We start from the raw sequence: 27,341 nt of genomic DNA, 5'->3' as shown, positions 1-27,341 counted from the left end.
GCTCAGGGACAGAAAGACTTATTATTGTTAATATGCTAATGCTTTCCCAGTTGATCTGTAGATAGTTTCAATGCAAACCACATAAAAATCCTAAGAGGCACTTCTGAAGAAATTGGCAAGCTGATTGTAAAATTAATATACAATGGAAACCTCAAATAGCTAAAACTATTTTGAATAAAAAGAACAAGTTGGAGAATTTATTCTACCTGATTTCAAGTCTTACTATAAAGCTACAATAATCAGTACCAATAGGCAAATGATAGACATACAGATTAATGGAACCTAAGAGTCCAGAAATAACAGCCACCGAATACATTGCCATTTGATTTTTTTTTTAATGTGCCAAGCATTTTAGTGAAGAAAGGAAAATATTTTAGTATATTACAGAAACAGCTAATGGATATACCATTAACCTGTTTATATCCATTATAAACAGTTAATGGATATGCCATTAACCTGTACAAAAAATAACCTTAAGTGGATAATAAGCCTTAATATAAAATTAAGATTATAAAATTTTAGAAATATTTAGGTTGTCAAAATGCATTATAAAGAAAATGAACCAGCAAGCCACATAATGGGAAAATATTCACAATCATATAAATAAGAAAGGATTTGTATCTAAAATGTATAAAGATCACTTAAAATCAAATATGCATACCCCACATGAAAAATTATCAAAAGATCTGAACAGATACCTCACAAAAAAATATAAGAATGGCTAATGGACACATTAAAAGATGCTCAATGTGCTGAGTCATTAGTGAAATACAACTTATATACAGTATATCTCCACAATAGCTAAAATTTTAAAGGCTAAAAATTCCAACTGTTGACAAGGATACTTGAACTCTCACACCCTGCTGGTGGGGATGTGAAATGTTACAAATACTGCAGAAACTTTAGCACATTGTTCAGAAGTTAGACACACACCTATCAAGTGTCCAGACATGCTACTCCTAGATACTTACACAAGACAAATTTGAATATATGCCCACACAATGACTTGAGCATAAATACGCAAAGCAGCTTTATTCCTTACTGACAAAAAGTGGGAACAAATTGTTCATGTGCATGTGAAAGTATGAACACATTGTAGCATAGCCATACAACAGAATAATATTCCGCGAGTAAGATCTATTATTCTAATACATGTGACAACAGGAATGAAACTGAAAATCATTATACTGCGTGAAAGGAGCCAGAAACAAAATATTATACATTAGCTGATTCTAAAATGCAGAACAGTATAGAGTGACAAAAAGCAGATTACTTGTTGACCTGGACTGGGAACATAGGGATATATGGATCCAAAGCAGCATGAGAAATGCTTTTTCAAAATATAAGTACTCTGAATCTTGTCTGTTGTGGTGGTTTCATGAAAAAAAAAAAAAAATATATATATATATATATATATACCTATAATATCAAATCATATGCATTAAGCAGATTTAGTTCATTAAAGATCTCAATATAGTTTATCTTTTAATGAAGGATATGGTAAACAACTTTATGTCAATCTGACAACTTAGTTAAAATGAGCAAATTCCTTGAAAACACAACTTATCAAAACTGACATAAAACTGTCAGAGTGACAAAGGAACCAGAGATCAAATTGCCAACATCCATTGGATCATAGAAAAAGCAAGAGAGTTCCAGAAAAAACATCTACTTCTGATTTATTGATTACACCAAAGATGTTGACTGTGTGGATCACAAAAAAAAACTGTGGAAAATTCTTAAAGAGATGGGAATACCAGAACACCTTACCTGCCTCCTGAGAAATCTGTATGCAGGTCAAGAAGCAACAGTTAGAACTGGACATGGAACAACAGACTGGTTCCTAATTGGAGAAGGAGTATGTCAAGGCTGTATATTGTCACCCTGCTTATTTAACTTATATGCAGAGTACATCATGCATAATGCCAGGCTGAATGAAGCCCAGGCTGGAATCAAGATTGCTGGGAGAAATATCAATAACCTCAGATATGCAGATGACACCACCCTTATGGCAGAAAGTGAAGAGGAACTAAAAAGCCTCTTGATGAAAGTGAAAGAGGAGTGTGAAAAAGCTGGCTTAAAACTCAGCATTCAAAAAACTAAGATCCTGGTATCCGGTGCCATCACTTAATGGCAAATAGATGGGAAAACAGTGATTGACTTTGTTTTCTTGAGCTCCAAACTCACTGCAGATGGTGACTGCAGGCTTGAAGCTTGGTCCTTTGAAGAAAAGCTGTGACAAACCTAGACAGCATATTAAAAAGCAGAGACTAATTACTTTGCCAACAAAGGTCCGTCTAGTCAAAGCTATGGTTTTTCCAGTAGTCATGTATGGATGTGAGAGTTGGACCTTAAAGAAAGCTGAATACTGAATAATTGATGCTTTTGAACTGTGGTGTTGGAGAACACTCTTGAGAGTCCTTTGAACTGCAAGGAGATCAAACGAGTCAATCCTGAAGGAAATCAGTCCTGAATATTCATTGGAAGGTCTGATGTTGAAACTGAAGCTCCAATATTTTGGCCACCTGATGCGAAGAGCTGACTCACTGGGAAAACCCTGCATGCTGGGAAAGATTGAAGGTGGGAGGAGAAGGGGACAACAGAGGATGAGATGGTTGGATGGCATCACTGACTCAATGGACTTGAGTTTGAGCAAGCTCTGGGAGTTGGTGATGGACAGGGAGGCCTGATGTGCTGCAGTCCATGGGGTCGCAAAGAGTCGGACACGACTGAGTGACTGAACTGGACTGAACTGAGTAGTCCTATACTTATTAAAATAGTTTAATTGATTATTAAAACACTTTCCACAGAAAAACTCCAGGGTTAGATAGTTTTACTGATGAATAAGATCAGATGTTTAAGGAAGAAATAATATCATCTGACCCAAATAGTATATCTGAGAACAAAAAAAAGCCTGTCCTCTAAATGTGAAAAAGATACTACAACAAAAATAGTCTGATAGCCTATGAACAGGCAAAAATATTCTTAGCAAAATTTTACTAAATTGAATTTGCATGTTAAGTCGCTCCAGTCATGTCCACCTCTTTGTGACCCTGTGACTGTAGCCCGCCAGTCTCCTCTGTCCCTGGGATTCTCCAGGCAGGAATACTAGAGTGGGTTGTCCTTCTCCAGGGATCTTTCCCACCCAGGGATTGGGCGTGCATCTCCTCAGTCTCCTGCATTGGCAGGCGGGTTCTTTACCACTCGCACCATCTGGGAAGGCCAACTGGTGATATATAAAAAGGATAAGACATTAGCACTAAGTGGGGATTATTCCAGGATTGCAAATTTGGTTCAGCATTCCAAATCAGTGACTATAGTTAAACTACCATGTACTAAGTCACTTCAGTTGTGTCTGACTCTTTTTGACCCTATGGACCATAGCCCATCAGGCTCCTCTGTCCATGGGATTCTCCAGGCCAGAATACAGAGTAGGTTGCCATTTCCTCCTTCATGGGATATTCCCTACCCAGGGATCTAACCCACATCTTGCATCTTCTGCATTGGCAAGTGGGTTTTTTTTTTTTTTACCACTAGCAGCACCTGGGAAACCCCTAACTACCACAGAGTTAAAAATAAGTAATATAAGATGTCTAGGAAGGCATCAAATATTTTAAAATGAAACACCACCACTCTAAATAATTCATGGGTCAAAGAAGAAATCACAGGAGAAATTAGAAAGTGTTTTAACCTAAATTATAAATTTGAAAATAAAACTGATAATTTTATATAAAGGAGTTAAAAGTGTGCTAGGAAGAAAAAATTAGACTTTTGTGTGTATATTCGAAAATAAGAAAGGTCTAGAATTAATTATATAAATTATAATCTTAAACTAAAAAAATGATTAAGCCAAAAATCAGATGAAAAAAGATGAGTAGAATAATATATATTTGTAAATTTTAATGTAATCAATAGGAATGTGTGTGTGTGTAAACAATGTAAATTTTCAAGATAACAGAGGACAGTGTTAAATCTGGTTGATCCAAGAGGTGCTTTGAAAGAAGAAAAATGCAAAAAGAGGAGAAAAGAACGCATGATGAATAGAAAGCGTTAGCAATTCTCATTTATATCTTATCTTTTTAACATTATTCACCCCTTCTAGGATAATGGAGAACCACTTTTACAATCAAACAAGAAATATAGTGCAAAAGACTCATTTTACAAGTCCTCTACACAAAAGTAAGCATGTTTTCCCAATAGAATTTGATTTAAAAATATATTTCTATTTCTTTTTTCTTTAATAACACATCTCCTTCCTGTGCACAATATCCAAGGTCCTGCGAGGACTTCAAAGAACTTCAGACACAAGTCTTTACTTACATTGGTTGCTAAAATAAACAGTTGAAGGGAAAAAAACCTACATTTAATAGAAAAATAAAACCAAAACAGAAAGGAAATGGTCAGAGAGAGAGGATGAGATAAGGGTACAGCATCATAGAAAAGGAGAGCAGAGAAGTTTGAAGGAGAGAATCATACAAAGTATCTGTTATGTGTCTACGCCCCAGGCTGTGAGATTCTCCAGTGAGTACTCACTCTAAAGGGAGACGGACGCTAAGCCAGAAGCCTAGTAGGTAGACAGATCATATCTTAGAAGGTAATAAGTCAATGAAAAAATGAGAAAAAAGTAAAATATGATAAGATCAGAAGCACCCTGTGTGGGGTAATAGGCTTCTGGAATAACTGAGAGGTCTGGGTGGGCCTCCTTGCACAGTGAGATTTGAGCAGAAACTTGGACGAGGTGAGGGGATGTTCAGATGTCTGGAAGGACTGTTTTCCAGTCAAAGGGATTACAGAGTAACAGCCCTGTGTCAGACATGTGTCTGAGATGTCTATCAAGGAAGAGCAAAGGCCAGGGTCTGCAGCAGAGTAAGGGAGAAGTAGTGGAAGAAGTCAGGAAGTGCCAGGACCCAGAGCTCACAAGGGGCATGTTAAGAAACTGTAAACAGTAGGGCCTTGGCAGTGAAGTGGCCAGATCGGGTGTGTATATCAACAGTCATGGCAGCTGTTGGGTTCAGAGTGGATTGAGTAAGAGGAGAAGCTGGCAGACCAGTCAGAAGCCTGCCACTGTGATCTAGGTCAGAGGTAATAGCAGGTAGGAGGTCAGTAGGAAGTTTTAACAGTTGTTGGCCTATGGATACATTTTGAAAGCAGAGCCAGCACAATTTCCAGGCTGGAGATTATGAGTCTGAAAGAAAGAGGCATGGAGAATGATTCCAAGGTTTATGCTCTGCAGCAGCATGGACTGAAGCCGTTGCTTATCACAGTGAAGGCAGGTAGAGCAGGTTTGAAGTGAAAGAAGAGATATGTCAAGTGGGCAGTGGGTCTGTGGGTCTGCAGTCTGGGGGGAGAGGGCTGGGCTGGAGGAATACATCTGGGTGTCATGATTTATGGGCAGGGATGTCAAGCCACAGCATTGAATGAGCCAATGAAGAGCAGATCTTGAGTCTTGGCATGTGTACATCAAGAAAGAGGAGAGAAGAAAGAGTCACTCAAATTCAGCTGATTAGAGACCTTAATTACATGTGCGCAAGCCCTTTTGCCATATAAAGTTGCCATAGAAGCTGCCATAGGAATGGTACCTCTCACATTCATTTGCTCTGCCCTCACCAGAAGGGAAGTGGTTATGTACAGTGTGTACACGAGGGGCAGGAGTCTCGAGGGACATCTGCCTACTACAGAATACGATATTGTTACGAACCATGCTAGTTGGATATGTATTTTTCACAAGATGTCATTATTTAATAATTTTATAGAGCTTATGAAATGGTTCCTTGGGACAAGATGCTACCACCAAAACTTGATCCAGAAGAAACAACAGTGGAAAAAGCTGCTGACCCTGTTTCACATTGTTTTATACTGAAAAGATATGAAGGATCGCCAGCAATAACACAGGTCAGTGATTAGGGACCTTAATTATGTGTGCACAATCCCTTTTACTTTGTAGTTACATTTTTTGAAATAATGCATTTATTACTGAACCAAACTTTAAACCACAGTAATATTTATTTTATTGTTATGAAAAGAGCAAAGCAAATATATACATTTTTGGAATTGAAAATTCCATAATCATAAGTCATCAATAATCTCAAATGCATTCATACCTATATTGAAACTTTTCAAATTTCATTTAAAGACCACTTCTTTTTCAAAAGTCATTTTCAAATACTGTGTTCACTTTAAAAACTGCAAAAGAAGGAGTAAGTAATGAAGACAGAGATATGATTATGATTCCTCCAGAGAGCCTATGCTGAGAACAGTCCTTAAATCCAGAACTTAGCTCTGCACTTTTTGAGGCAGAATGGGAAAATCCATGAATCATAAAGCTTTTGTGACAGACATACCCAAATATCTGTAGAGATGCTCATTGTTTTCATTTCTGACATCAAGAACTCATCATGGGGAGAAAAAAAAAAAAAAAAAACTCATCACAGGGATTACCACACTGATTAAAACCCATCACTTTCTAGAAGGTAAAACTCATCCTCCTTGCATGACACATACCCTGGCCTCTGTTACGTGCCCGTGACCTCCTCCTCATCCTCGTCTCTTTCCATCTCTTCCTCTAGCTTCTCCTCCACCACCGACACGTCACCCTCCACATTGCACATCGCGTTCTGTGGTGAGCTTCTCTCAAATCTTTGAGTCCACCTGCTGCTTCATCCAGCCTTGTCGTTTGCAGATGGTGTCCCACTGCCTTCACCACTGTTTTCTCTGGGATATATCTCGAGAACCATTCAGATCTTACTTTAGGCCTCACAGTATTGCATGGGATGCCCTTGCTCTGTGCTTGCAAAGCACCTTCTGCTTCCCTGGATTCCCTTATCTTTTGGGGGAAATCTGAGCCCTGGGACCACCTTTCAGAATGAAGTGTTTAATATGTAAAATACACAGGACTATAAAAGAGATCAACTATATTGAAATACAGTTCTAAACATGGACTCCTAAGAGGTTCATGAGCTCCAAAGTTAAGAAGTCTAGATTATCTTGAAAAACTTCAGCTTTTACAGTGGAAAAAATGATAATAAGAGGAGAAAATAAGGCATTAATATAAAATCTCAGCATGTGATTTGCATACAGAAATTAAAACCAATTAAAGGACCAAAAATATGTCTGGATTCCTAGCTATTAATATTTTTAAGGCTCTCTTGACTCCTTTAAAATACTTTATACCTGTGAGAACTGGTGTTTGATTACCTACTCTTTGGTGTTGAGCTATACTGTGTCCAAAGTCGTCCATGGCAGGATGAGATTCAGAGCCCAGGCTGTGGGTGGGAGAGACGATCTGAGGCTGTGGAGCCAAGAAAGCCCCGTCTCCAGATGAGGACTCAGGTCAGACCTTTCACAAGGGCTTCAGCCCGGAGGAGGGGGCTAAGGAGGCAGAGTCCAGCTCCCAGAAAACAAAGGGCACTGAGGGCCTGAGGGCACAGCAGAGAGCAGGAGCCTTCCCGGAGCAGGCCTCTGGGTAGGTGACGGTGCTCCAGGAGCGCCTCCACCAGGCGCCCTGGGCCCGTGCCTGTGACAGGAGGGACTGAGCTCGTGTACCAGAAATTACGGTACTTGAAGCTTACATATCACAGAAATCACAGTGATCGAAATTTAAATACTAGAAATTACAGTCACTTTGTTAACTACTTGTCATTCATTTTGATGATTTTAGATGGTTGGTGGACTCTGGGACAGATTTCAAACAAGATCTTTCTTGGCACCAGTCAGGCCAGTTAATTTGTAAGTTTTATCTCCTGATGTTCTCATCACTGTCACTTATTTATCTTTAATCATCAGACGCTCTAGCCCATGGGTGAGGAGCACGTCCCCTGGAGAGTATCCCAGGGGCCCTCACACTTCGTCCTTGTGGCTGCAAAGAGAACCCAAACCCCAGTGCAGTCACTCATGTTTCCAGCGTTCTCTGGTTTTCCCCTAATCCTTCTTAAAGTGTAGACTATCAAACAAACCACAGCCATTTAAAAATAAGGAGTGTTTCTATATCATTTCATATGAACATTTATAGTGTTGTAAAATACATGGGCTTCAAGCGATTATAAATTGTTTTCTATCAACTTTTGTATCTTATAGTTATTTTGTGTTCTGTTAACACCAAAAGCAATGACTTTATTACTAATCATTCCGCAAATATAATTTTATGCATTTAGTCTAAAAGAACTTGGTATTTCTGTCTTTGAAAATGTCACTGTTTTGTTTTTTTTTCTTCTAATTTTAACTCACAATCCAGCCATCACCTTATTTTTTAAATTTAATTTTGAATATTTCCCATATAAAAATGCAAAATAGAAATATGATGTAACCTATGTATCTACTTCCCAGCTTTAGAAACAAACCATTACTAACACCCAGAAGCACCTATGTACTTCTCTCCAAGAAGTTGTGCCTTCCTCAGGGATCACATTATTTTGGATTTGATGTTTCATATATTCATGCACCCTTAAAACATATATGTTATTCTTAACTAAGATATGAAATTGTGTTCCATATGTGGAGACTCAATTTAAGTGATATCAGATGTACAGTCATACAGCTTAACATTTTTGTTCCTCATTATGTTTGTGAGACTCACACACGCTGGCTTCTCTAGGTATTCACTTTCTCTGACACACAGTCTTCCAATGAATGGATATACTACCATTTAGTCATCCATTCTTTTTTTTTTTCATCCATTCTTATAATTTAAGTTTTTGTCTGGTTTCTCTTACAGTTGGAAACAATGTCCCTGTATCTTTATATACAGGGATATATATAAAGATATATATATTTATATATATATAAATATAAAGATATTTCTGGATTTTATATATGCATCCTTACATCTATAATTGCTACATCTAGAGATGTGAACTCCTTTATGTTCTTAACATTGCAACATTTTTCTCCAAATGAGTTTTGCTGGTGGACCAACCATCAATAATGCTTGAGTTCCCACTGCTGCATTCTGTGGCCTATATTTGGAATTTCCAAATTTTAAACATCAAATTTTAAAAGTACAAAATTGTGCTTCATTGTAATTTTAATATTTTAATATTTCACGGTTACTAATTTTTTTGTAAGTTGTGACTTACTTGCATGCTCATGTGTACAACTTACCTTTTCATGTGTTTTGCATCTGGGTTATTTATCTTTTAATTTTTGATTGTAGGAAGTTTTATGTCTGTTATTCTGGATAAAAATCCTTTATTGGTACTATGCATCAAGATATATCCTTCTAGTCTGTGACTTTTCTATTTTGTGGTGCCCTTTCCTAAACTGAAGTTTTGAATTTTAATATGACTGAAGTCATTGATATTTCCCTCAGTATATTGTTATTTTCTGTAGAATTTTTAATAGATCTTTTCCTGTCCAGAAGTAATAAGGATTTTATCCTTCTTTACTTTTTTCCTAAAGCAATTAAAATTTTGCTGTTTACATTTATTTCTTTAAACCATTTGCAATTGATTCTTGCTTATGGTCTCAGCAAGGAACCTGTTTCTCTGCAGGACTAAGCAGGTGTCCTGGCCCAGTTTAGTGAGTAGAGTGCTGAGTAGTGGCCTGTTGGTTGCAGCCCATTAGTGGAGAGTCACAAGCAGAATTTTTGTGAAGATTAAGTAGAATAGAAAATATAAGAATGAATCACATGGAACCTTAAAGAGATATTTTTATTTTGCAACAAATACTGTGGCCAGTTATGAAGAATAGTGTGAGACAGGCAGATAATGTATAAGAAAAATGCATGTGCCCACCGTGAGATTATCCCATCTTTTGTTCCCTGGAATTTCATCACCTCAATGAGAGGGTGTTAACCTTGTACATTTAATTTTATATTTACCTAATCCACAATTCATTGTAAAGCAAAGTATGGGAGATTTTAGTCTTAGCAAAATCAATAAGTTATTGAAAAATTTAAGTTATGGCAAAATAATATTAAAGTGATGTTTTTCAAATATTTTAGCAATTTTATATATCACTTCAATAGAACCAACATAAATTGCCCTTTAGAGAAGGATTTTTTATTATTAGAAGAAAAAAGACTAATGAAGTAGAAACATGCAAAATCATAATCAAGTTTAAATGCTGAATCTGAAGTTGCAAATAATGACAATGTTGAGAAAAATAATTGAGTCTCATCGGCAAACAGATTTTGTTGAGCCATATTCTAAAAATAATACATTCTAATAAAGATTATTTAAAAGATGGTTTTAACATGTGTAAAGCACGCCAATAAAAATAGTAGATTCTCATGTATAAATTGAAAGGTAATAATGTAAATAAAAGATTGAAACATTCAAAATTTAAGATCTTTTAAACATAGCAGGCTGAAATAGTTGATAATCTCACTCAAACATCTTTTAAGAGAATAAAGATATAAATTACGGGTACTAACTCTTAATGTTATGTGAAAGCTAGTGAAAAAACCTTTTTTGCAGGAATTCACTAGAGTTTCAGTTGTTGGGACTAGGTGCTCACTGCCGTGGGCCCGGGTTCAATCCCTGATAGGGGAACTAAAATCTCATAAGCCATGTGGCATGGCCAAAAAAGGAAAAGAAAAGAAAAAAGTTTATAAATGTTTTTTTTATTTACACACCATGTAGTGAAATAGCAAATAGCTCACCCAGTTTCTATGGCTCCATTGCATTTATTGTTTTAATGATGAATCATTTAATGAACTGAAAGCCATATATCTTACCAGTTCTGTCATGTCTCAGAACTCCTGAGGGTTCCTCTCACCCTGGAGCCTTCATCTAGCAAATGCTGATCTCGTGAACAACAAAAACCTACATGTGAATGCCCATAACAGCTCTATTCGTATCTTCGAAATCTGGAAACAACCAAGATTGCTTTCAACAGGTGAATGGAGAACATCTAGTAGATAAAGATACTAGAGTAGAGCCATGTAGTGGAATACTATTCAGCAATGAAAGAGAACAAGCACAGCATACAGCTCACGAGTCAATGTTCAATGCATTTTGTTCAGTGGAAGCAGCCAGACCCAGAAGTCTCATAGTGCACAATTCCATTTATGTGACGTTCTAGAAAAGGCGAAACCACCAGGGTGGGCATGGGTTGGTGGCTGCCAGGAATTGGAGGAGAGGGAAAGAGCTGCAGACAAAGAGCCTGTGAACTAACATTAGGGAGATGGGGCAGTTGTGTATGGTTCTGCGGTGCTGGCCACAGGACGCTCTGTCATACCCACAGAACTGTACACCACAGAGAGCAAACTTTACTGAACACAAAGTAAGACATAGATCGATAGATACCATGATGGTGGGAAAATCCAGGTTGGGGCGCAGACGGTGACAAGTGAATCTGTGTTATAGACAAATGACATAACTACATTTAAGTAGATGGAGAAAATCAGAAGTGGTCCTAAATTTGGACCTTCATAATCTTGGAAACAGTATTTGGACCAAAGACTGTAAGATTCAAGACAAAAAGAACTGTATATAAGTGCTTTCTATACTCTATTCGGTAAATGTGTCTCTCACCAGAAATGGATTGGCAATTTTAAAACTTCTTACGTGTATACTAGGTTTGAACAAAAAAGTGGGTCTTTGGTAGATAGCTAGAGTCAGGTTTCATGCTCTCAGAGAGAAAGGTTAAGATGAACCCTGTGGTACTGCTTAGATTTGGGGACATTCCAGGAAACTTACGTTGACAGGCACACCCTCCTTTTGTACTTCACAGATACTGTGTTTTTGCTTTTGATTCTGTGGGTTTGTTCTTTTTTTGTTTCGTGTTTTTTTTTTTTTTTTTTTTTTTTACAAATTGAAGGTTTGTGGGAACCCTGCGTCAAGTGAGTCTGTTGGTGCCATTTTTCCAACAGCATTTGCTCACTTTGCATCTCTGTGTCACATTTTTGTAATTCTTACAATATCCCAAACATTTTCATTATAATATTTGTAATGGTGATATGTGACCAGTGATCTCATATCGTATCATCTTAATAGCATGCCACGGTCTTCATAGACCAGGACTTGGGGACTGGAGTCGACGAGAAGAAGGACACAGGGGACCCAAGTCTCAAGTGAAACAAGGGTACTTTATTTGCAGAAACGCATGCTTATATATCTTCATACAAGGCAGCTTTAGGCAGTAAAAAAAAAAAAAGAGCAAAAACAGAGCCAAGCAAATAACAATCTTCAAAGGGCCAGACTACATTCCATATCCTGAGTAAGGGGGGCATAACTGAATAGATTACTTTTAAGTAAAAGGTCACTGAAGGGAGTCACTGAAAGGAATCCAAGCAGGTGCTCTTTCTCATGATCTCAGTCCTGAGAACTGCATGCAGCTCTGCTCGCTTCTGTTTTCCAGGAACTGATAAGGAATAGAGAATCCTTGAGAAACGGCACACAAAGGAAGAAAACATATTGGATCCCTTAAAGTTGAACGTCCCCTGACACAATTCCCCCTTTTTTATTTTTTCATAATTGGGGGTGACTGTAGATACTTTTGTGAGAAAGGCCCTGACCAATTGAGTTTGTTTAGTTTGAACAATTTTAGTTGGAAGGCATTGGTATACTACAAATATAATCACCAGGACAGTTACCATCATTATAGTTCCAGATCCAATACTATGTGTAATGCTTGGAAAACATCCTCAAGGGTCCAGTCCAGATGATTAATCAGTTAGGTGTTCAGCTAAGGTTTCCAAATTGTTGGAAGAGGGCAGACTCTTAGAGAAGGTTTCAAAGATTTCCTTTTGCAACAATTGTACATTTAAGGAAGGATTATTATGTATATCTTGCAAATGAAATTTAATTTGTTCCCAGTTATAAGCACTATGGTTGAACCGAACAGGAGTGATATAAAATTGAGTAGAATTCCAATCACAATTTAATAATACTTGTTTTTATAAATCTATTAATTGATCTCCAACCCATTGGATGGCTGTTTCTAATTCCTGAATTTTATCCTGAACTTCTTCATCTATCTGAGCTTGAGTGGCCCATATAGTATGAGCATCTTTAGTCCAATTTTGAATAAAGTTTTGTGTTTGAATTGAAGTTTGTAAAGCAATGCCTGTGACAGCAGCAGTGGTGCAAATGGCTGTTAACCCCAAAATGCCAAGAATTAGCCATCCAATGAATCGCTTAGATCATCGGAGTCATTTAGTGAGTAACCGGGAGGCAAGTCCTGCCATGGGACCCTCTTCCCAGGGTCGTTGGAGATCTACTGGCTACCACAGACTACGTCAAGATCAAAGAATCAAAAGGGATTCGTTTTTTAGAGAAATAGAGGAATTAAGACAAGTATACAATTTGCAATCTATACAAGTCACAGAATGTAAAGTCTTATTAAATTGTAGGTTCCCTATGGCTGTAACAAAAGGAAGGGGAACACAAGCTTGTATAAAATATGAATGATTATAACGGAAGGAATAGTTACTGTGACTATGACTGGTCCCTGTGAAATATCCAGTCCAAGTTCCAAGTTTTTCAGTACTTGCAGCAAGTTTCCAGATGTCCCATTGTTCAGGCCCAATCCATTTATTAAGGACAATTCGAGGGCGAGGAGGTGCAATTCTGCCGTCAAGCCAGCCAAGGAGTCCTTTGTCATGGAAGTGTTCCGTTGAACTGTTGGTAACCTTCCACGCTATTTGAGTAACATAATCACACATAGTACTGTTAATATCATCTGAGCAGTTAGAATACCACATACCATGGGGTCCCCAATCAACAATGGTGTAATTGGCCACAAACATTAATTTCCCTGATTTAGCTGGACATCTATCCCAATAAACAGGAGTATATTTAAAGTCCTTAAAAGTAAACCCCTTACATTCCAATTTTTGTCCTTTTCCTAGAGTTTTGGTAGCATTGACATGGTTCTCATAAAAGGACAGGGCAGTAAACAGTCCAAGCAATGTGCAGAAGTTCTTTTTTGGAGGCAGGACGAAAGCCCACATTGGTCGACTAACATTAATACATAATTCCACTGGGCCCATTCATAAAGGAAGGATTTCATAGCCTAGAGAAATGTTAATTAGTCTTCCTTCTTCCTCAGGATGAGAGGGCCCCCTCCAAGCTCCAAGGAGGAGGCATATGTACTAGTCATTAGTGGATACGACCAGCCCTGTATCTGTCCATTCTACAACCTGCAATAAAGGGGGGTTAGGTATATAAGCCAAATAAGTGTGGTTAATCAAGTCAGCCTGAGCGGGGGAAGCAAAAGCAAGCAAAGCAAGCATAGCGACAAAAATATTTTCAGGATTCCGAGGCATTCCCTGTTGAGAAACCAGATTTTCAGCTTGATTAGTAAGGGTCTTTATCTGTCACCAAGTAGGGAGATCATAAGGTCAATGACGTAGAGGGCGGCGCTTCTTGGAAATTTTTAAAGCCGCCGTGGCTTGTACTGGAGTCTCCTCCTCCTGGGGATTTTGCCGTTTCTTCTCTATCTTGAATGCCAGTGGCTCCCCTAGGTCAAATCTTCTGAAGAGGGAGCCAGCTGATTTCGTTGGATCCTTCTGGAGAAATACAAGCATACGTCTTTCCCTGTAATATTAATTTTCCAGACTTCCATTGTTTAGTCAACCTGTCTTGATACCAAATGGGCAGAGGAAGGGAGGTATCCTTCAATGCCTCAAAATGTTTTTCTGCTTTTGTCAAAATATCTCCTTGCGGTAAGTTTAAAAAATTTAAAACAAAGCTGTATTAACAATAGTTATAGGATTAAAGAATATATTACATTGGAATCTAGTAAAGTCTGCTCTGGATAAGGAAGATAGAAGTATTCCTGTGTATTCCCCCTTTTTAAATTTTATTTGTAGTTTCAGTGTGTGATGTGCTCATTCAACTATGCCCTGTGCTTGTGGACTATAAGGAATACCTGTAATATGTTTAATAGAAAATGATTGTAAAAATTGTTTGCATTGCCTAGAAATATAGGCAGGGCCATTGTTATAGAAATAGGTGTTCCCATTATTGCAAAGCAAGCTAATAGGTGGGTTATAACATGTCGTGTAGCTTCACCTCGGAGAGGTGTGGTCCATATAAAAGAAGAATTTGTATTGATTGAGACATGTAAGAAGGAAGAGGGAGAAAGTTCGAGGCAATGAGTTACATCCATTTGCTGTAGTTTACTGGGTTGTAATCCTCGAGGACTGATACCTTGTGCAATGGATCAAAGATGTAGGGGCCTACAAGTAGAGCAGTTATTAATGATTTCTGTAGCATGTCGGTATGGAATTTTCCAAATTTGGTGTAATGAGCCAGCGTTATTGTGTAATAGAGCATGTTGCTCTTCAGGAGTAGCAAAATAGACAAGTTTATCAACCTGTTCATTGCCATGAGCCATAGGGCCAGGAAGACAAGAATGTGCTTGAATATGGGTAATATAAATGGGGGAAGTGCAGTTCCTAATTATAGATTGTAGTTCAAGAAAAAGTTGTTGGATAAGAGATTGATTAGAATTTATGGTAGAAGTTTCTATATTTCTTAATACAAAAACTGAATATAAGGAGTCAGAAACTATATTAATATGATAAGAATGTAAGTGAATAACCTGAATGAGAGCATATAATCCATTTTGTTGAGCAGAGTGAAATTTAGTATAAAAGACTTTATATTCTTTGAGAGACCAGAATGAGGCTTTGGCGTTTTTAGTCCCGTCTATATAGAAAACTTCAGCTTGAGGTATAGGTTGTGATGTGACAATGCGAGAGATAATAAATTCAGTATTTTTGAAGAAATTCCAGAGCTTGTTAGAAGGATAATGAAATGAAATTTCTCCAAAATATTCCAGAAAGGCTATTTGGAAATCAGTAGAAGTTTGTAATGCATTCTCAAATTGAGATTTATTAATAGGTACTACAATTTTATGAGGATTGGAGCCAGTTAGAGTCTTAGCTCTATTTCTTCCATTGATAATGATTAGAGTGATCAAATCAAGATAGGGTGTAAGTGACCTTGTCCCTTACAAAATGGGTATAGATCCATTCTATCAGGTATTCTTGTTGGGTAAGGAGTCCTGTGGGACGATGGAGAGAGGGGAGTATAAATAACTCTAGAGGTAAGTCAAGTCTAATACGAGTAAGAAACTGCTTTTGCAATTTATTTTGTACTAAACAGAGTTCCTCTCATGCCTCTTGGAAAAGTGAACAAGGGCTATTTTAATCAGGATCTCCTTTTAAAGTGGTAAATAAATTAGTCAGTTGATAATTTGCAATGCCTAAAGAGGATCTAATCCACTTTATATTGCCTAAAAGTTTTTGAAAATCATTCAAGGTTGATTATTTATCAACACGAATCTGTGTTAGTTGGGGAATAATACGTTGTCTACTAACAACAAATCCTAAGTAATAGTAAGGTGTAGATGTTTGAATCTTTTCAGGGGCAATGATTAATCCAGAAGGTTTTAAGCATTGTTGAGCTATGTCAAACATCTGCTGAGTTTCTAAAACAGATAGAGCTGAAAACAATATATCATCCATATAATGAATAACAAGAAAGTCAGGAAATTGTTTTCTCACAGGTTCAAGGGCTTTGGCTACGCAATATTGACACATGGTGGGAGAATTCATCATTCCTTGAGGGAACACAGTCCATTGATACCGTATATGAGGCCTGATATGGTTAGGATAAGAAAGAGAGAAAGCAAATCTCTCTCAGTCTAGAGGGTGTAAAGGTATAGTAAAAAAGCAATCTTGTGAATCTATGATAATAGTATGCCAGTTTTGAGGAATAGTGGTAGGTGATGGAATTCCTGGTTGCAATGCACCATAGGTTTCATAGTTGTATTAACTTTTCGAAGATAGTTAAAAGACGCCATTTGCCAGATTTCTATTTTTATTACAAAAATGGGAGAATTCCAAGGAGAACAAGATTCCTCAATATGTTTTAATTTCAGTTGTGTATCTATAAGTTCCTTAGCAGCCTCTCGTTTCTCTTTTGTAAGGGGCCACTGCTTTGTCCAAATAGGCTCATCAGTTTTCCAAGTTATTTTAATAATTGTACTGTTTTGTTAAATGAGCAGTGGCCCCTAGGAAAAATGTGTAATATATATTTGAGTTTGCCATTGCATAAGTAAATCTCTTCCTATTAAATTAAGGGGTGCATCTATCACATAAAGTCAAAATGTTGCAGGCTGGCAACATTATATTTGGATATATTTGGGTATATTTGGACACTTTGATAAACCTCTTGTACTTTGGTTTGAGATACCCCTGCAATTTGGCAAGAAGTTCTCTGTGTAGGCCAAGATTTGGGCCATAAATGTTTGGAAATAATAGTAATATCAGATCCAGTATCAAGAAGACCAGAAAATCTTTTGCCATTAATTTTAATATTTATATTTGGTCATGCATATTCAGATACTATTGATGTCCATAAGAATTGCTTTTGATCTGTACTACCAAATCCACCTGTCTGTATACCATTAGAGGAGTTAAAGAAATGTAAGGTAAAAGAAATAATTGGGCAATTTTGTCCCCCTTTTTGAATTGCCATAGTATCTGAGATGACATCATAATTTGAATTTCTCCCTTATAATCTGAGTCAGTTATACCAGGGTGAACAGTAATTCCCTTAAAAGTCAGACTAGATCGGCCAAGTATAAGGCCAAAGGTTTATAGGGGTAGGGGTCCATAAAGTCTGGTAGGTATTCTAGAAGGGACTGCTTGAGGAAAAATAAGAAAATCATTTAGGGCTGGTATATCGATGGCAGCACTGCCAGATGTTTGAGAGAAAAGATGGAGTTTGCCCCTGGTTTTTGTTGATGGGGACCCAGGGAGTCCCCATCTTTGAGTTTCCCGAAATAGGATTTCCCTCAACGTCATATTTAGATCAACATTCTTTAGCCCAATGTCCCCCCTTATGACAGCGAGGGCAGACTCCTGGAGGTTTTTTAATAGTTTTAACTTTTTCTATGCATTTTTTAGGGCAGTCCTTTTTTAAATGGCTCTTATCCCCACAAACAAAACATCCTTCATTCCCCTTTTTAAAAGCAGCAGCCATTGCTTCTGCTAACATTTGCATTTTCTGAGTTTCTGATCCTAAGTTGCCACAAGCCTTCAAATAATAACATTCCCAGTCTTACAAATCGAAGTGATGGCCCTTTGACATTCCTGATCAGCATTCTCGTATGCAAGCAGTTTTTCTAACTGTGCTCTGGCTTCCTCTCCAACAACACTATGGGAGATAGTAACTCCCAGCCTAGCTAAAAAATCAGCATAGGCTTCTTGTTAGGCCCTTGTAATATCTTTGTGTAGCTACCTTTAGGTTCCCCTTGAGGAGTAATTCGATCCCAAGCTTCAAGGGCAACTTCTTTCAATTGCTCATGCAACAAAGGAGAGCATTGTGTCTGAGCTTCCACCAAATTGAATTGCCCCATACCGGTTAACATTTCAAAAGTAATTGGGTTTTGGAGATCACCAGCTCAAGCATTAGAATTGGCACGATCTCCGGCCACATCATGAAACCACATTATCCATTGAAGATATTCTCCTGGTTTAAGAAGAGCTTTTATCAAAATTCACCAATCATAAGGAATAAAATTTCCAATAGAAGATGCCATAGCGTTTAGAAGTTCTTTAGTAAAATGTGAATGAGGGCCGTACATAGTTAGAGCCTTTTTCATTTGTTGCATGTGAGAAAAATCAATGCCTTCATATTGAGGTATTAGTTGTCCTTGAGCCTGAATATTTCTTAACACAGGAAAGGCAAAAAGATCATCAGCCTCAGAGACTTGAGACTGCAAAGCCAGTAAATCAGAAAGCCTTCACCGTGAAGGAGAATGAGTGGATCGTTCATTTTCATAAATATGAGTGCGTGTTAGGGGTTTATCATTGTCATCAAAAAAAGTATCGTTGGCTTTCGTGTCAAAGAGATCATCAGAAGAATCATCATCAGATTCATTTTGTCCTCTAATTGAGGGGACTTTTGGTTTTGTGCCCGTTACAAGAGGAGGAGGAGGAGCGCTTGGGACAGCCGGAGCAGGGATGGTGGGAAAGCTCTGAAACATTTTATGTTGCTCTAATTGGGCCTTCTGTAAAGTCTCATCATCTAATTCATATTCGTATAATAAGCGTTCCACTTGTTGACGAATATTAGGGGGCCTAGAGTTGCCTTGAAATGGCAAGATCACAACTTTAATGAGGGCCTATAAGGGCCAGAAATCTATTGGGATATTTTTTCCCCATCTTATGGCTTGTTCAACATTCTCTTTAACCAGGTTCCAAATTTCTAAATCAAAACTGCCTTCATCAGGGAACCAGGGATTATATTCAACCACTGTTTGGAGACAAGCCTCTATCTGTTGACGTGAAACTGAAAGTCCCTGAACCTTAAATAAATGATGAAGTAAAGTAGAAAAGTGGTGGGGCTTTCCAGCCGTTTGTCCCATAACCCCTCACTTACCCACCTCCGTAGGTCCTAATAGTCACTCCGTCCGCTTGCCAAGGGCATTCACCACGTCCCTGTTCAGGCGCCAATTGTCACCGTCTTCATAGACCGGGACCTGGGGACTGGAGTCAATGAGAAGAAGGATGCAGGGGACCCAAGTCTCAAGTGAAACAAGGGTACTTTATTTATAGAAATGCATGCTTGTATATCTTTATACAAGGCAGCTCTAGGCAGTAAAAAAAAAAACTGAGCAAAAACAGAGCTGAGCAAATAACATCTTCAAAGGGCCAGACTACATTCCATATCCTGAGTAAGGGGGGCATAACTGAATAGATTACCTTTAAGTAAAAGGTCACTGAAGGGAGTCACTGAAAGGAATCCAAGCAGGTGCTCTTTCTCATGATCTCAGTCCTGAGAACTGCATGCAGCTCTGCTCGTTCCTGTTTTCCAGGAACCGATAAGGAATAGAGAAGCCCTGAGAAATGGCACACAAAGGAAGAAAATGGCACATTGGATCCCTTAAAGTTGAACGTCCCCTGACAATAGTGCAACAATTTTACAACTTGCTAAAGGCTTAGAGTATGGTGAACATTTTTTAGCAATTAAGTGTTTTTAAATTGAGATATTGACGTTAGGCATAATACCATTGTACACTTAATGGACTACAGTATAGTATAAACATAATTGTTATAGGCACTGGGAAATCAAAAATTTGGTGTGACTCACTTTACTGGTGGTATTCATTCACTTTTATTGCTGTAATCTATTACCAAGCTCTTAATATCTCTGTTGTATCCCTTTATTTTAATACATACATATATGTGTGTGTATAAATGTGTGTGTATATATATATGTATATTCAGAAATATATGTAGCTATGTAGGTACACAGGCTCCCCTGGTAGCTCAGACAGTAAAGAATATGCCTGCAATGCAGGAGACGTGAGTTTGATTCTTGGGTGGGGAATATTCCCTGGAGAAGGGAATGGCTGCCCACTCCAGTATTCTTGCCTAGAGAATTCCAGTTACAGTTCATGGGGTCGCAAAGAGTTGGACACGACTGAACAGCTAACACTTTCACTTCCTTTTCAGGTACACATGGGTTCATATACACTCCTACATACATTTGAAGCATGTCCAGCTCCAGAAGGTTGGTTTAAAATGCCCTTCTCCAATAGAAGACATTGTAAGATCCTTGGAGAAATGGCTAATTCTGGGGTTGGAGCAGGGAAAGTATAAAATAAACCCTAAGCTCCTTGAAGTGCCCTAGGTAACTGTAGTCTTGTCTGAGACACCAAACTTCTTTGGGGCATGGAGGCTTTCTCTCCACCATGGAGGGTTACACCCAAGGCTCAGTCAACTCAAATGTCAGCCTTCTTTGTGTCTCTTTACAACCCCATGGACTGTAGCCTGCCAGGCTTCTCTGTCCCTGGAATTCTCCAGGCAAGAATCCTGGAGTGGGTTGTCATTACCTTCTCCAGGAGATCTTCCCAATCCAGGGATCAAACCCAGGCCTCCTGTGTTGCAGGCTGATTCTTTACTGTCTGAGTCACCAGAGAAGCCCCTAAGAAAACTAGAGGTCAACTTTGCCAGTGTAATCATTGAGGATGAAAACAGCAAAGAAAAACTAGGAGAAGAGGCTTTGGAACTAAATCATAGGAGTCTCGTCCTTGGCTGTTCTATGTTTGCTTTTCATCCCTTAAAGCTACACCTTCAAGTCTTTTCTGTTTAAAATTACAAGCTTTTGGAAGCACATTCCTTTGAGATATATCTGAAGACTTAATAAGAGAAGTACTCTGACAACCTGATTTTTATTAATGTCAGTAACTCAGTCACCCATATTTTCTTTTTTTCTAAGTGTGAGTCCAAGTTCCAGAAGCAAATACATTCCTCACTACACGTAAGTAACATTTCTTAATGTTTTAAAAATTAACTAGATTTACATCTGTATTGTAGTTACTTTCAGCTCACTCATGTTTGTAACTCACTCTTTAAAACAATGTACACTTTCTAGCAGATTTCTAATGTTTTCCTAGCATGGTGCCTGTCGACAACTTTATCAAAAATGTGTTAAAGATTTTGATAAAAGAAAATGTTAGCACTTTTTTCAGTTTTCCCCAATTGGTTATTTTATGAAATAAAATACCCTGGATACTCCTCATATGAGGTGTTGTCAACCAGAAAGACATTTACACTTGACGTGGAAGCTGTAACGGGCTCACATGCTGAAGGGCAGGAAATGCAACCTCTCGCTTTTCTAAATTTAAATCTGACTTCCCGTGGGTGGCACGGAAGCGCGTCGCCCCCCACTTGGGTCTTCTGTGCTTTATACTGGAGAAACACCTTGTGTTTTAGCGGTCTTGGGCTGCTGGCACGGCACGGCATAGACTGGGGCTGCTAACAACAGACGTTTATTTCCCGCAGTTTTGCAGTCTTGACATCAGGGATGGCCCAGGGACAGTCCTCTGCTGGTCACACGTTTGTGTCCACATGAGGTGCAGGGAATGAGGGGCTTATGGGGCCCCTTTCATAAGGACCCTAATGACTCAAGTACCTCCCGCCTCCTGATACCATCACCTTTGGGTGTTAGGATTTCAGCATATACATTTCGTTGGGGGGACACACACATTCAGACCACAGTAACTGGGAACAAAGTAAATCCAAGAAATGGAGGAATCTGGGCCTTTCATCTTTGCTCCCCCACCCGCTCCCTCCCACCCCATTACTCTAGCCTCGCCTGCTCCCCAGCCGAGTTGACTCCTTTTTCTAGGAGTGGCCCCAGAAATGCCTCCAGGACACCCTGTCACTTCCTTTGCTGGATTGGGCCTTCTCACAGGCCCGGAAGGCACCTGCTGGTTTCCCAGAACCCCAGGCCTGTACTCCTTTCCGTCTCCACAGGCGCCTCCTCAGCTCTGGGACCCCGCACCTGCCCTGCCCCAGGCCATCTCCAGGCTCCAGGCGAGGACTTGGCTCATGGCTGCAGAAACAGCCTGCTTCTCTGCTCAGAATCACAGGCCAGGTGTTACTCTCACTCTGGCCCAAACCGAAGATCAATTCTTACTCTAAAAAAGAAAATCTCCTTTCTTATTTTTTAAGTCCAATTGTTCCCTCACCATGGTTAATGTATTACATTTTGAATTTTGATCTGTTTTGGCTAGATTTCCTTTGCAAGTTAGGGTATGTTCACCTATGTTTTCTATGTTTCTAATAAAAAATATAAAGAAGTCTTTTCATCCCAACAGTGGTTGCGTGCAGTCTACAAATGCCGACGACATTGACAACCCCTGCGGAGACATCACATCTCTCGCCCAGCCTCGTAGCTCGGAAATCCTTTATACAAACTCAAGTCGGTGAGTTCCACCTGTGATTATGCCTCTTACTTTATTATTAAGGAAGAAACGTGGTCATAGGCTTTGCAGTGAATGAAGCAATAGAAAAACGGCCTTGAATAAACAAGTTCCCACCGAATAGTGCAGGAACTATATTCAGTATGTTATGATAGAATCATAATGGAAGAGAATATAAAAAAGAATGTGTATGTAACTGATTCACTTTGCCATATAGCAGAAATTCGAACAACATTCTAAATCAACTGTACTTCAATAATTAAAAAAACAGAGAACGGCCTGGTACTGAGCACAACTTAAGAAGAAAGATACTTGTTTCCTGAAAGGACTACAGTTTCTCACAAAGGAGATTGCAGTTTTGAACACTGACTAACCTGGGTTTACATCCAATGTTTTATGTATGTGTATATGTATATACATATTTGCTTTCACTCATGGAAATACTGAAGCTCAGAAATTGCTTCATTAGGATCATTCACAAGACACACTACAATAAGCTGATGTTCTCTGTGTTTTTTTTTTAAAAAATTTGTTGGAGTAGATTTACAATGTTGTGTTAGTTTCTGCTGGAAAGCAAAGTGAATCAGATATATATATATAGATATCTATATATCGATATCTATATATTCCACTCTGTTTTAGATTCTTTTCCCATGTAGGTCATTACAGAGTATTGAGTAGAGTTCCCTGTGCTGTTCAGCAGGTCATTACTAGTTATATTCTTCATATACAGTAGTGTCAGTACAAGGGCTTCCCCAGTGGCTCAACAGTAAAAGAATCTCCCTGCCAAGCAGGAGATGCAAGCTCAATCCCTAGAGGAAGAAACGGCAACCCATCCCAGCACTCTTGCCTGGGGATGCCATGGACAGAGGAACCCGGCAGGCTGTAGGCCATGGGGTTGCCAAAGAGCTGGACAGAATCAGCGGCTAAACAACAACAACAGTATGTGTATGTTAATCCCAGTCTGCTGTTTACCCCTCCCAACCCTTATTCCCCAGTCACCATAAGTTTGTTTTCTGCATCTGTGACTCTGTTTTGTAAATAAGTTCATTTGCACCATTTTTGTTTAGATTCAACATATAAGTGATAGCATGTGGCATTTGTCCCTGTCTTACTCCACTCAGTCTGACAATCTCTGGGTCCAGCCATGTTGCTGCAAATGGCATTATTTTGTCCTTTTTATGGCTGAGTAATATTCTGTGGTAAGCATGTACCAAGTTTTCTTCATTATGCCACTGAGCTGTTACACATCACTGCTGGTACACCTTCAGTTTCTGTGATGACTGGAAGGCTTGCAGAAGTCCTGTAAGCCTGTAGTGTGAATCACCAACAGTATTTTAAATGTCAGTTGCTCTGTTTTTTTTTTTAAACATCCGCTGTGCCAAAATAACAAACCAGCTCAGTTTCACATTGGCGTCCTTCATACCTGTTCTACATCCCCTAATAGTTTTTAATTTTCATGTGTTACACATTCTGACACCCTAATTCTTTTGACTACTTGACCAAAGTAAACTGTTTCAAAAGTAACTTTGGTTTTAAATTCTCTCTATAACTTACTGCATTGAAGAAATAATAGAGTTGTTATATTTCAACCAATAAGAAAGAGAGAAAGAAAAGAAGAAAAAGTACATAAAGTATTCCAGGTACTGTACCAAACACTTAGCCCTCACGTAGCTTGCAAACCTGCAGGGCCAGTGAGCTCTGCACCCCAGTAATGACAGTATAAGGCAGGATGGAGTGAGTCTCCGGGGAAGCAAGTTTAGTGTTCTCGATCTTGGTTGTACGGAGAGGTCACTTTTATCCACAAGCCTTGAAGGCTGTGACGTTTTAGCTGAGTCCTAAGGAAGGATTTATCTGTTCTGATTCTTGCCTAATTTCTGCAGGGAAATGATTGCAATTAAAAGTAGAAATTCAAAAAAAAAGTTTAAGAGTGAACATAAGAATAAAGTCAATTGAAAATATTCTTCTGGCACCAAATTTTCTAGTATTTTTCCTTTGAAATATACTTTTGAATTTTGAAGTGTTTTATGAAACATTCTTTCTGAATGTATTTTTCTGGATCACTCTTCATGGAGAGCAAAGAGCAGTCTGGCAGCATTTTAAAAATTGGATGTAGAACATGCTATTTAACTTGAGTAAGTTTGGGAGCATGCCCTTCCACCTCATCTTGATGTTAGTATTTTTAAGAAAAGGAAATTTGAGTGGATCATGTAGAATTGGACATTAACTGTACTTACCTGAATTGGGCACTAGAGGGCCTCCAAGGTTGCAAAGTTTCTTCTTTGGGTGAGGTTTCAATTTTTAATAGAATTTTAATGGAGCATAGGTGGTTTAGTGGTAGAAGTCTCACCTGCCCCAGGGGAGGCCCGCGTTGGACTTCCCACCCATGCAGCCGCGGCATCCCCTTTAAGGATTCCCTGGTGGCCCAGACAGTAAAGAATCTGCCTGCAATGCAGGAGACCTGGCTTTGATCCCTGGGTCGTTGGGAAGATCCCCTGGAGAGCTGCGGCTACCAACTCCAGTATTCTTGCCTGGAGAATTCCATGGACAGAGGAACCTGGCGGGCTACGGTCCATGGTATCACAAAGAGTCGGACATGACTGAGCAGCTAACACTTTCATTCACTTTAGCTTTAAAAAGTTAAAAAGGCTTTCCATTTTTATTATGAGATATAAATACAAAATATGTAGTGTCATATGTAAAATATAAAGAAAAATAACAAGGAAATGCCTGTGTCCCAGGCCTAGCTAAGCAAATAGTGTTTTATTCACATCTTTTAAGCTGCCTGTATATTCCTTACAACCGCATCTCCTGTGTTTACTTCCCCAACCCAGAAGTCATCACATCACTCTTCATGCTTATCCTCTGCTTTCTTTGCTTGGTAGCTTTGCTACATATACTTGAATCTCTAAACAAAATACTGTGTAGTTTCTACAATACCACACTGAGCCAAGTACAGAAGATGCATGCAGTGTGATGTCATCTGCATAAGGTCCAAAACCCAGAAACGCGTAAACTTTACGCGTAAAACCAATAGAGTACCATCCTACTCAAAAGCAAAGATGACTCTTCCTTGGTTTTCTCACCTTAAACTTTCCTAAAGGTAAACATCTTTATGAGATCATCTTTAAGGATCTCCTCATAACCCATGCCACTTAGGCCAGGAACACTGCCTGCCCCCCACCTTTCAGTGGAAGCCGCATTTCAGACAGAGTCAAGGCTACAGACTCTTGGGTTCAGTGGTTGGAATCGCCAGTTTCCCCAAAAGGTGAATGCTTTCAAATGTTCCTTATTCATTGATTTTGTATTCTGGGAACCAAGTCATTTGAGATGCCCAGTGTATTGGTGGTGATTATGCTAATAGTTTTAAAATTAACTTTTAAAATTGTAGAACCGAATCTGGTCATTATAGAAAAACTTACAGAAAAAAATTAATAAAAATATAACTAAACTGTCACATAAAAAGCATAGCTGTTATTAAGATTTTGGCATATTTCCATCTGCATCCTTCATCTTCCTTGTGTGTATTTATACAGCTATGATCATGCTATATGTAATTTTTACTGCATTCATTTTATAGCATCATCATGGGCACATGTTATTATGAACTCATCATAATTTTTTATTTGTGTAGATCATAATTTTTTTATTTTTATAGATGTACTGTCATTGACTTCCAGGGGGCTTCCTGGTAGCTCAGCCAGTAAAGAATCTGCCTGCAATGCTGGAGACCCCAGTTTGATTCCTGAGTCGGGAAGATCCCCTGGAGAAAGGATAGGCTACCCACTCCAGTATTCTTGGGCTTCCCTGGTGGTTCAGATGGTAAAGAATCCTCCTGCAATGTGGGAGACCTGGGTTCAGTCCCTGGGAAGATCTGGGGGAAGATCCCCCAGAGGAGGGCATGGCAACCCACTCCAGTACTCTTGCCTGGAGAATCCCAAAGGACAGAGGCGCTTTACAGGCTACAGGTCACAAAGAGTCAGACATGGCTGAGCAACTAAGCGCAGCGCACACAGCACTGCCTGACTGTGCACTTAGGTTACATATGTAAATGCTTTCTGTTTTTACTATCATAAATAAGGTCAAATACTTTTTAAGTGAGTCTTTTTCATAACTTGGAGTTATTTACTAAAGGGAGACTTCTTGCAACAGACTATGAGGTCAGAATACATAAACATATTTACAGGGGAACCAGTTTACATCCAGTGTGTGTAGTCACCCTTCAGTGCTAGCATTTAAGCTCACCAAATAGCGCCTTCTTTTCCTTCCAAATGTGCTTATTATAAAAACAATTCAACTATACTTGTAAAAAGCAAAATACCTCTTTCTTTCATTCTGTCTCAGTACTGAAAGTTGATGCAGTACTTTGCTGCCAGGCCTGCGTGAATGTCTGTGTGTAGGCAGCTACACACTGTTGTGTGTGAGGTGGGGAGGGGTGGGGCGGTATAAGATTGACAGGTGCAATGGACATTTTCCTCAGCAGAGGGCAGGGCTGTGGAAAATCCTTTTTAATGGCTGTGTGACATTCCACTGCCAGTTGTAGTTTATGTGGGCCAAGTAGTTATTGAAATTTTTCTATTGTTAAAAAGTACAGCAATAAACAACTTCCACATTATCTTTGCACAATCATGCATACATTTCTTTTGGAACAAATCCCTAAAAGCAGAATTCTT

General features: G+C 38.8%; 1 protein-coding gene and 1 long non-coding RNA gene across 2 annotated transcripts in view; both read left to right on the top strand.

The window, feature by feature from the left end:
• SPATA48 (spermatogenesis associated 48) overlaps nt 1-27,341 on the top strand; it is a 66,854-nt gene that overhangs the window by 30,721 nt on the left and 8,792 nt on the right. Inside the window, exons 3-7 of the mRNA XM_043873187.1 lie at nt 4,103-4,179; nt 5,754-5,892; nt 7,658-7,725; nt 21,180-21,221; nt 22,564-22,671. Of these exons, the coding sequence (XP_043729122.1) occupies nt 4,103-4,179; nt 5,754-5,892; nt 7,658-7,725; nt 21,180-21,221; nt 22,564-22,671 (434 nt within the window). The remainder of the gene's footprint in view (nt 1-4,102; nt 4,180-5,753; nt 5,893-7,657; nt 7,726-21,179; nt 21,222-22,563; nt 22,672-27,341) is intronic.
• LOC122674605 lies at nt 13,748-16,146 on the top strand. Its single transcript, XR_006335006.1, has 3 exons — nt 13,748-14,256; nt 15,198-15,204; nt 16,136-16,146. It is a non-coding gene; the product is annotated as an uncharacterized LOC122674605 (long non-coding RNA).

Source organism: Cervus elaphus, chromosome 18 (genome assembly GCF_910594005.1).
Source record: "Cervus elaphus chromosome 18, mCerEla1.1, whole genome shotgun sequence".
Classification (NCBI taxonomy): Eukaryota; Metazoa; Chordata; class Mammalia; order Artiodactyla; family Cervidae; genus Cervus; species Cervus elaphus.
This window is presented reverse-complemented; position numbering and strand designations above follow the sequence as displayed.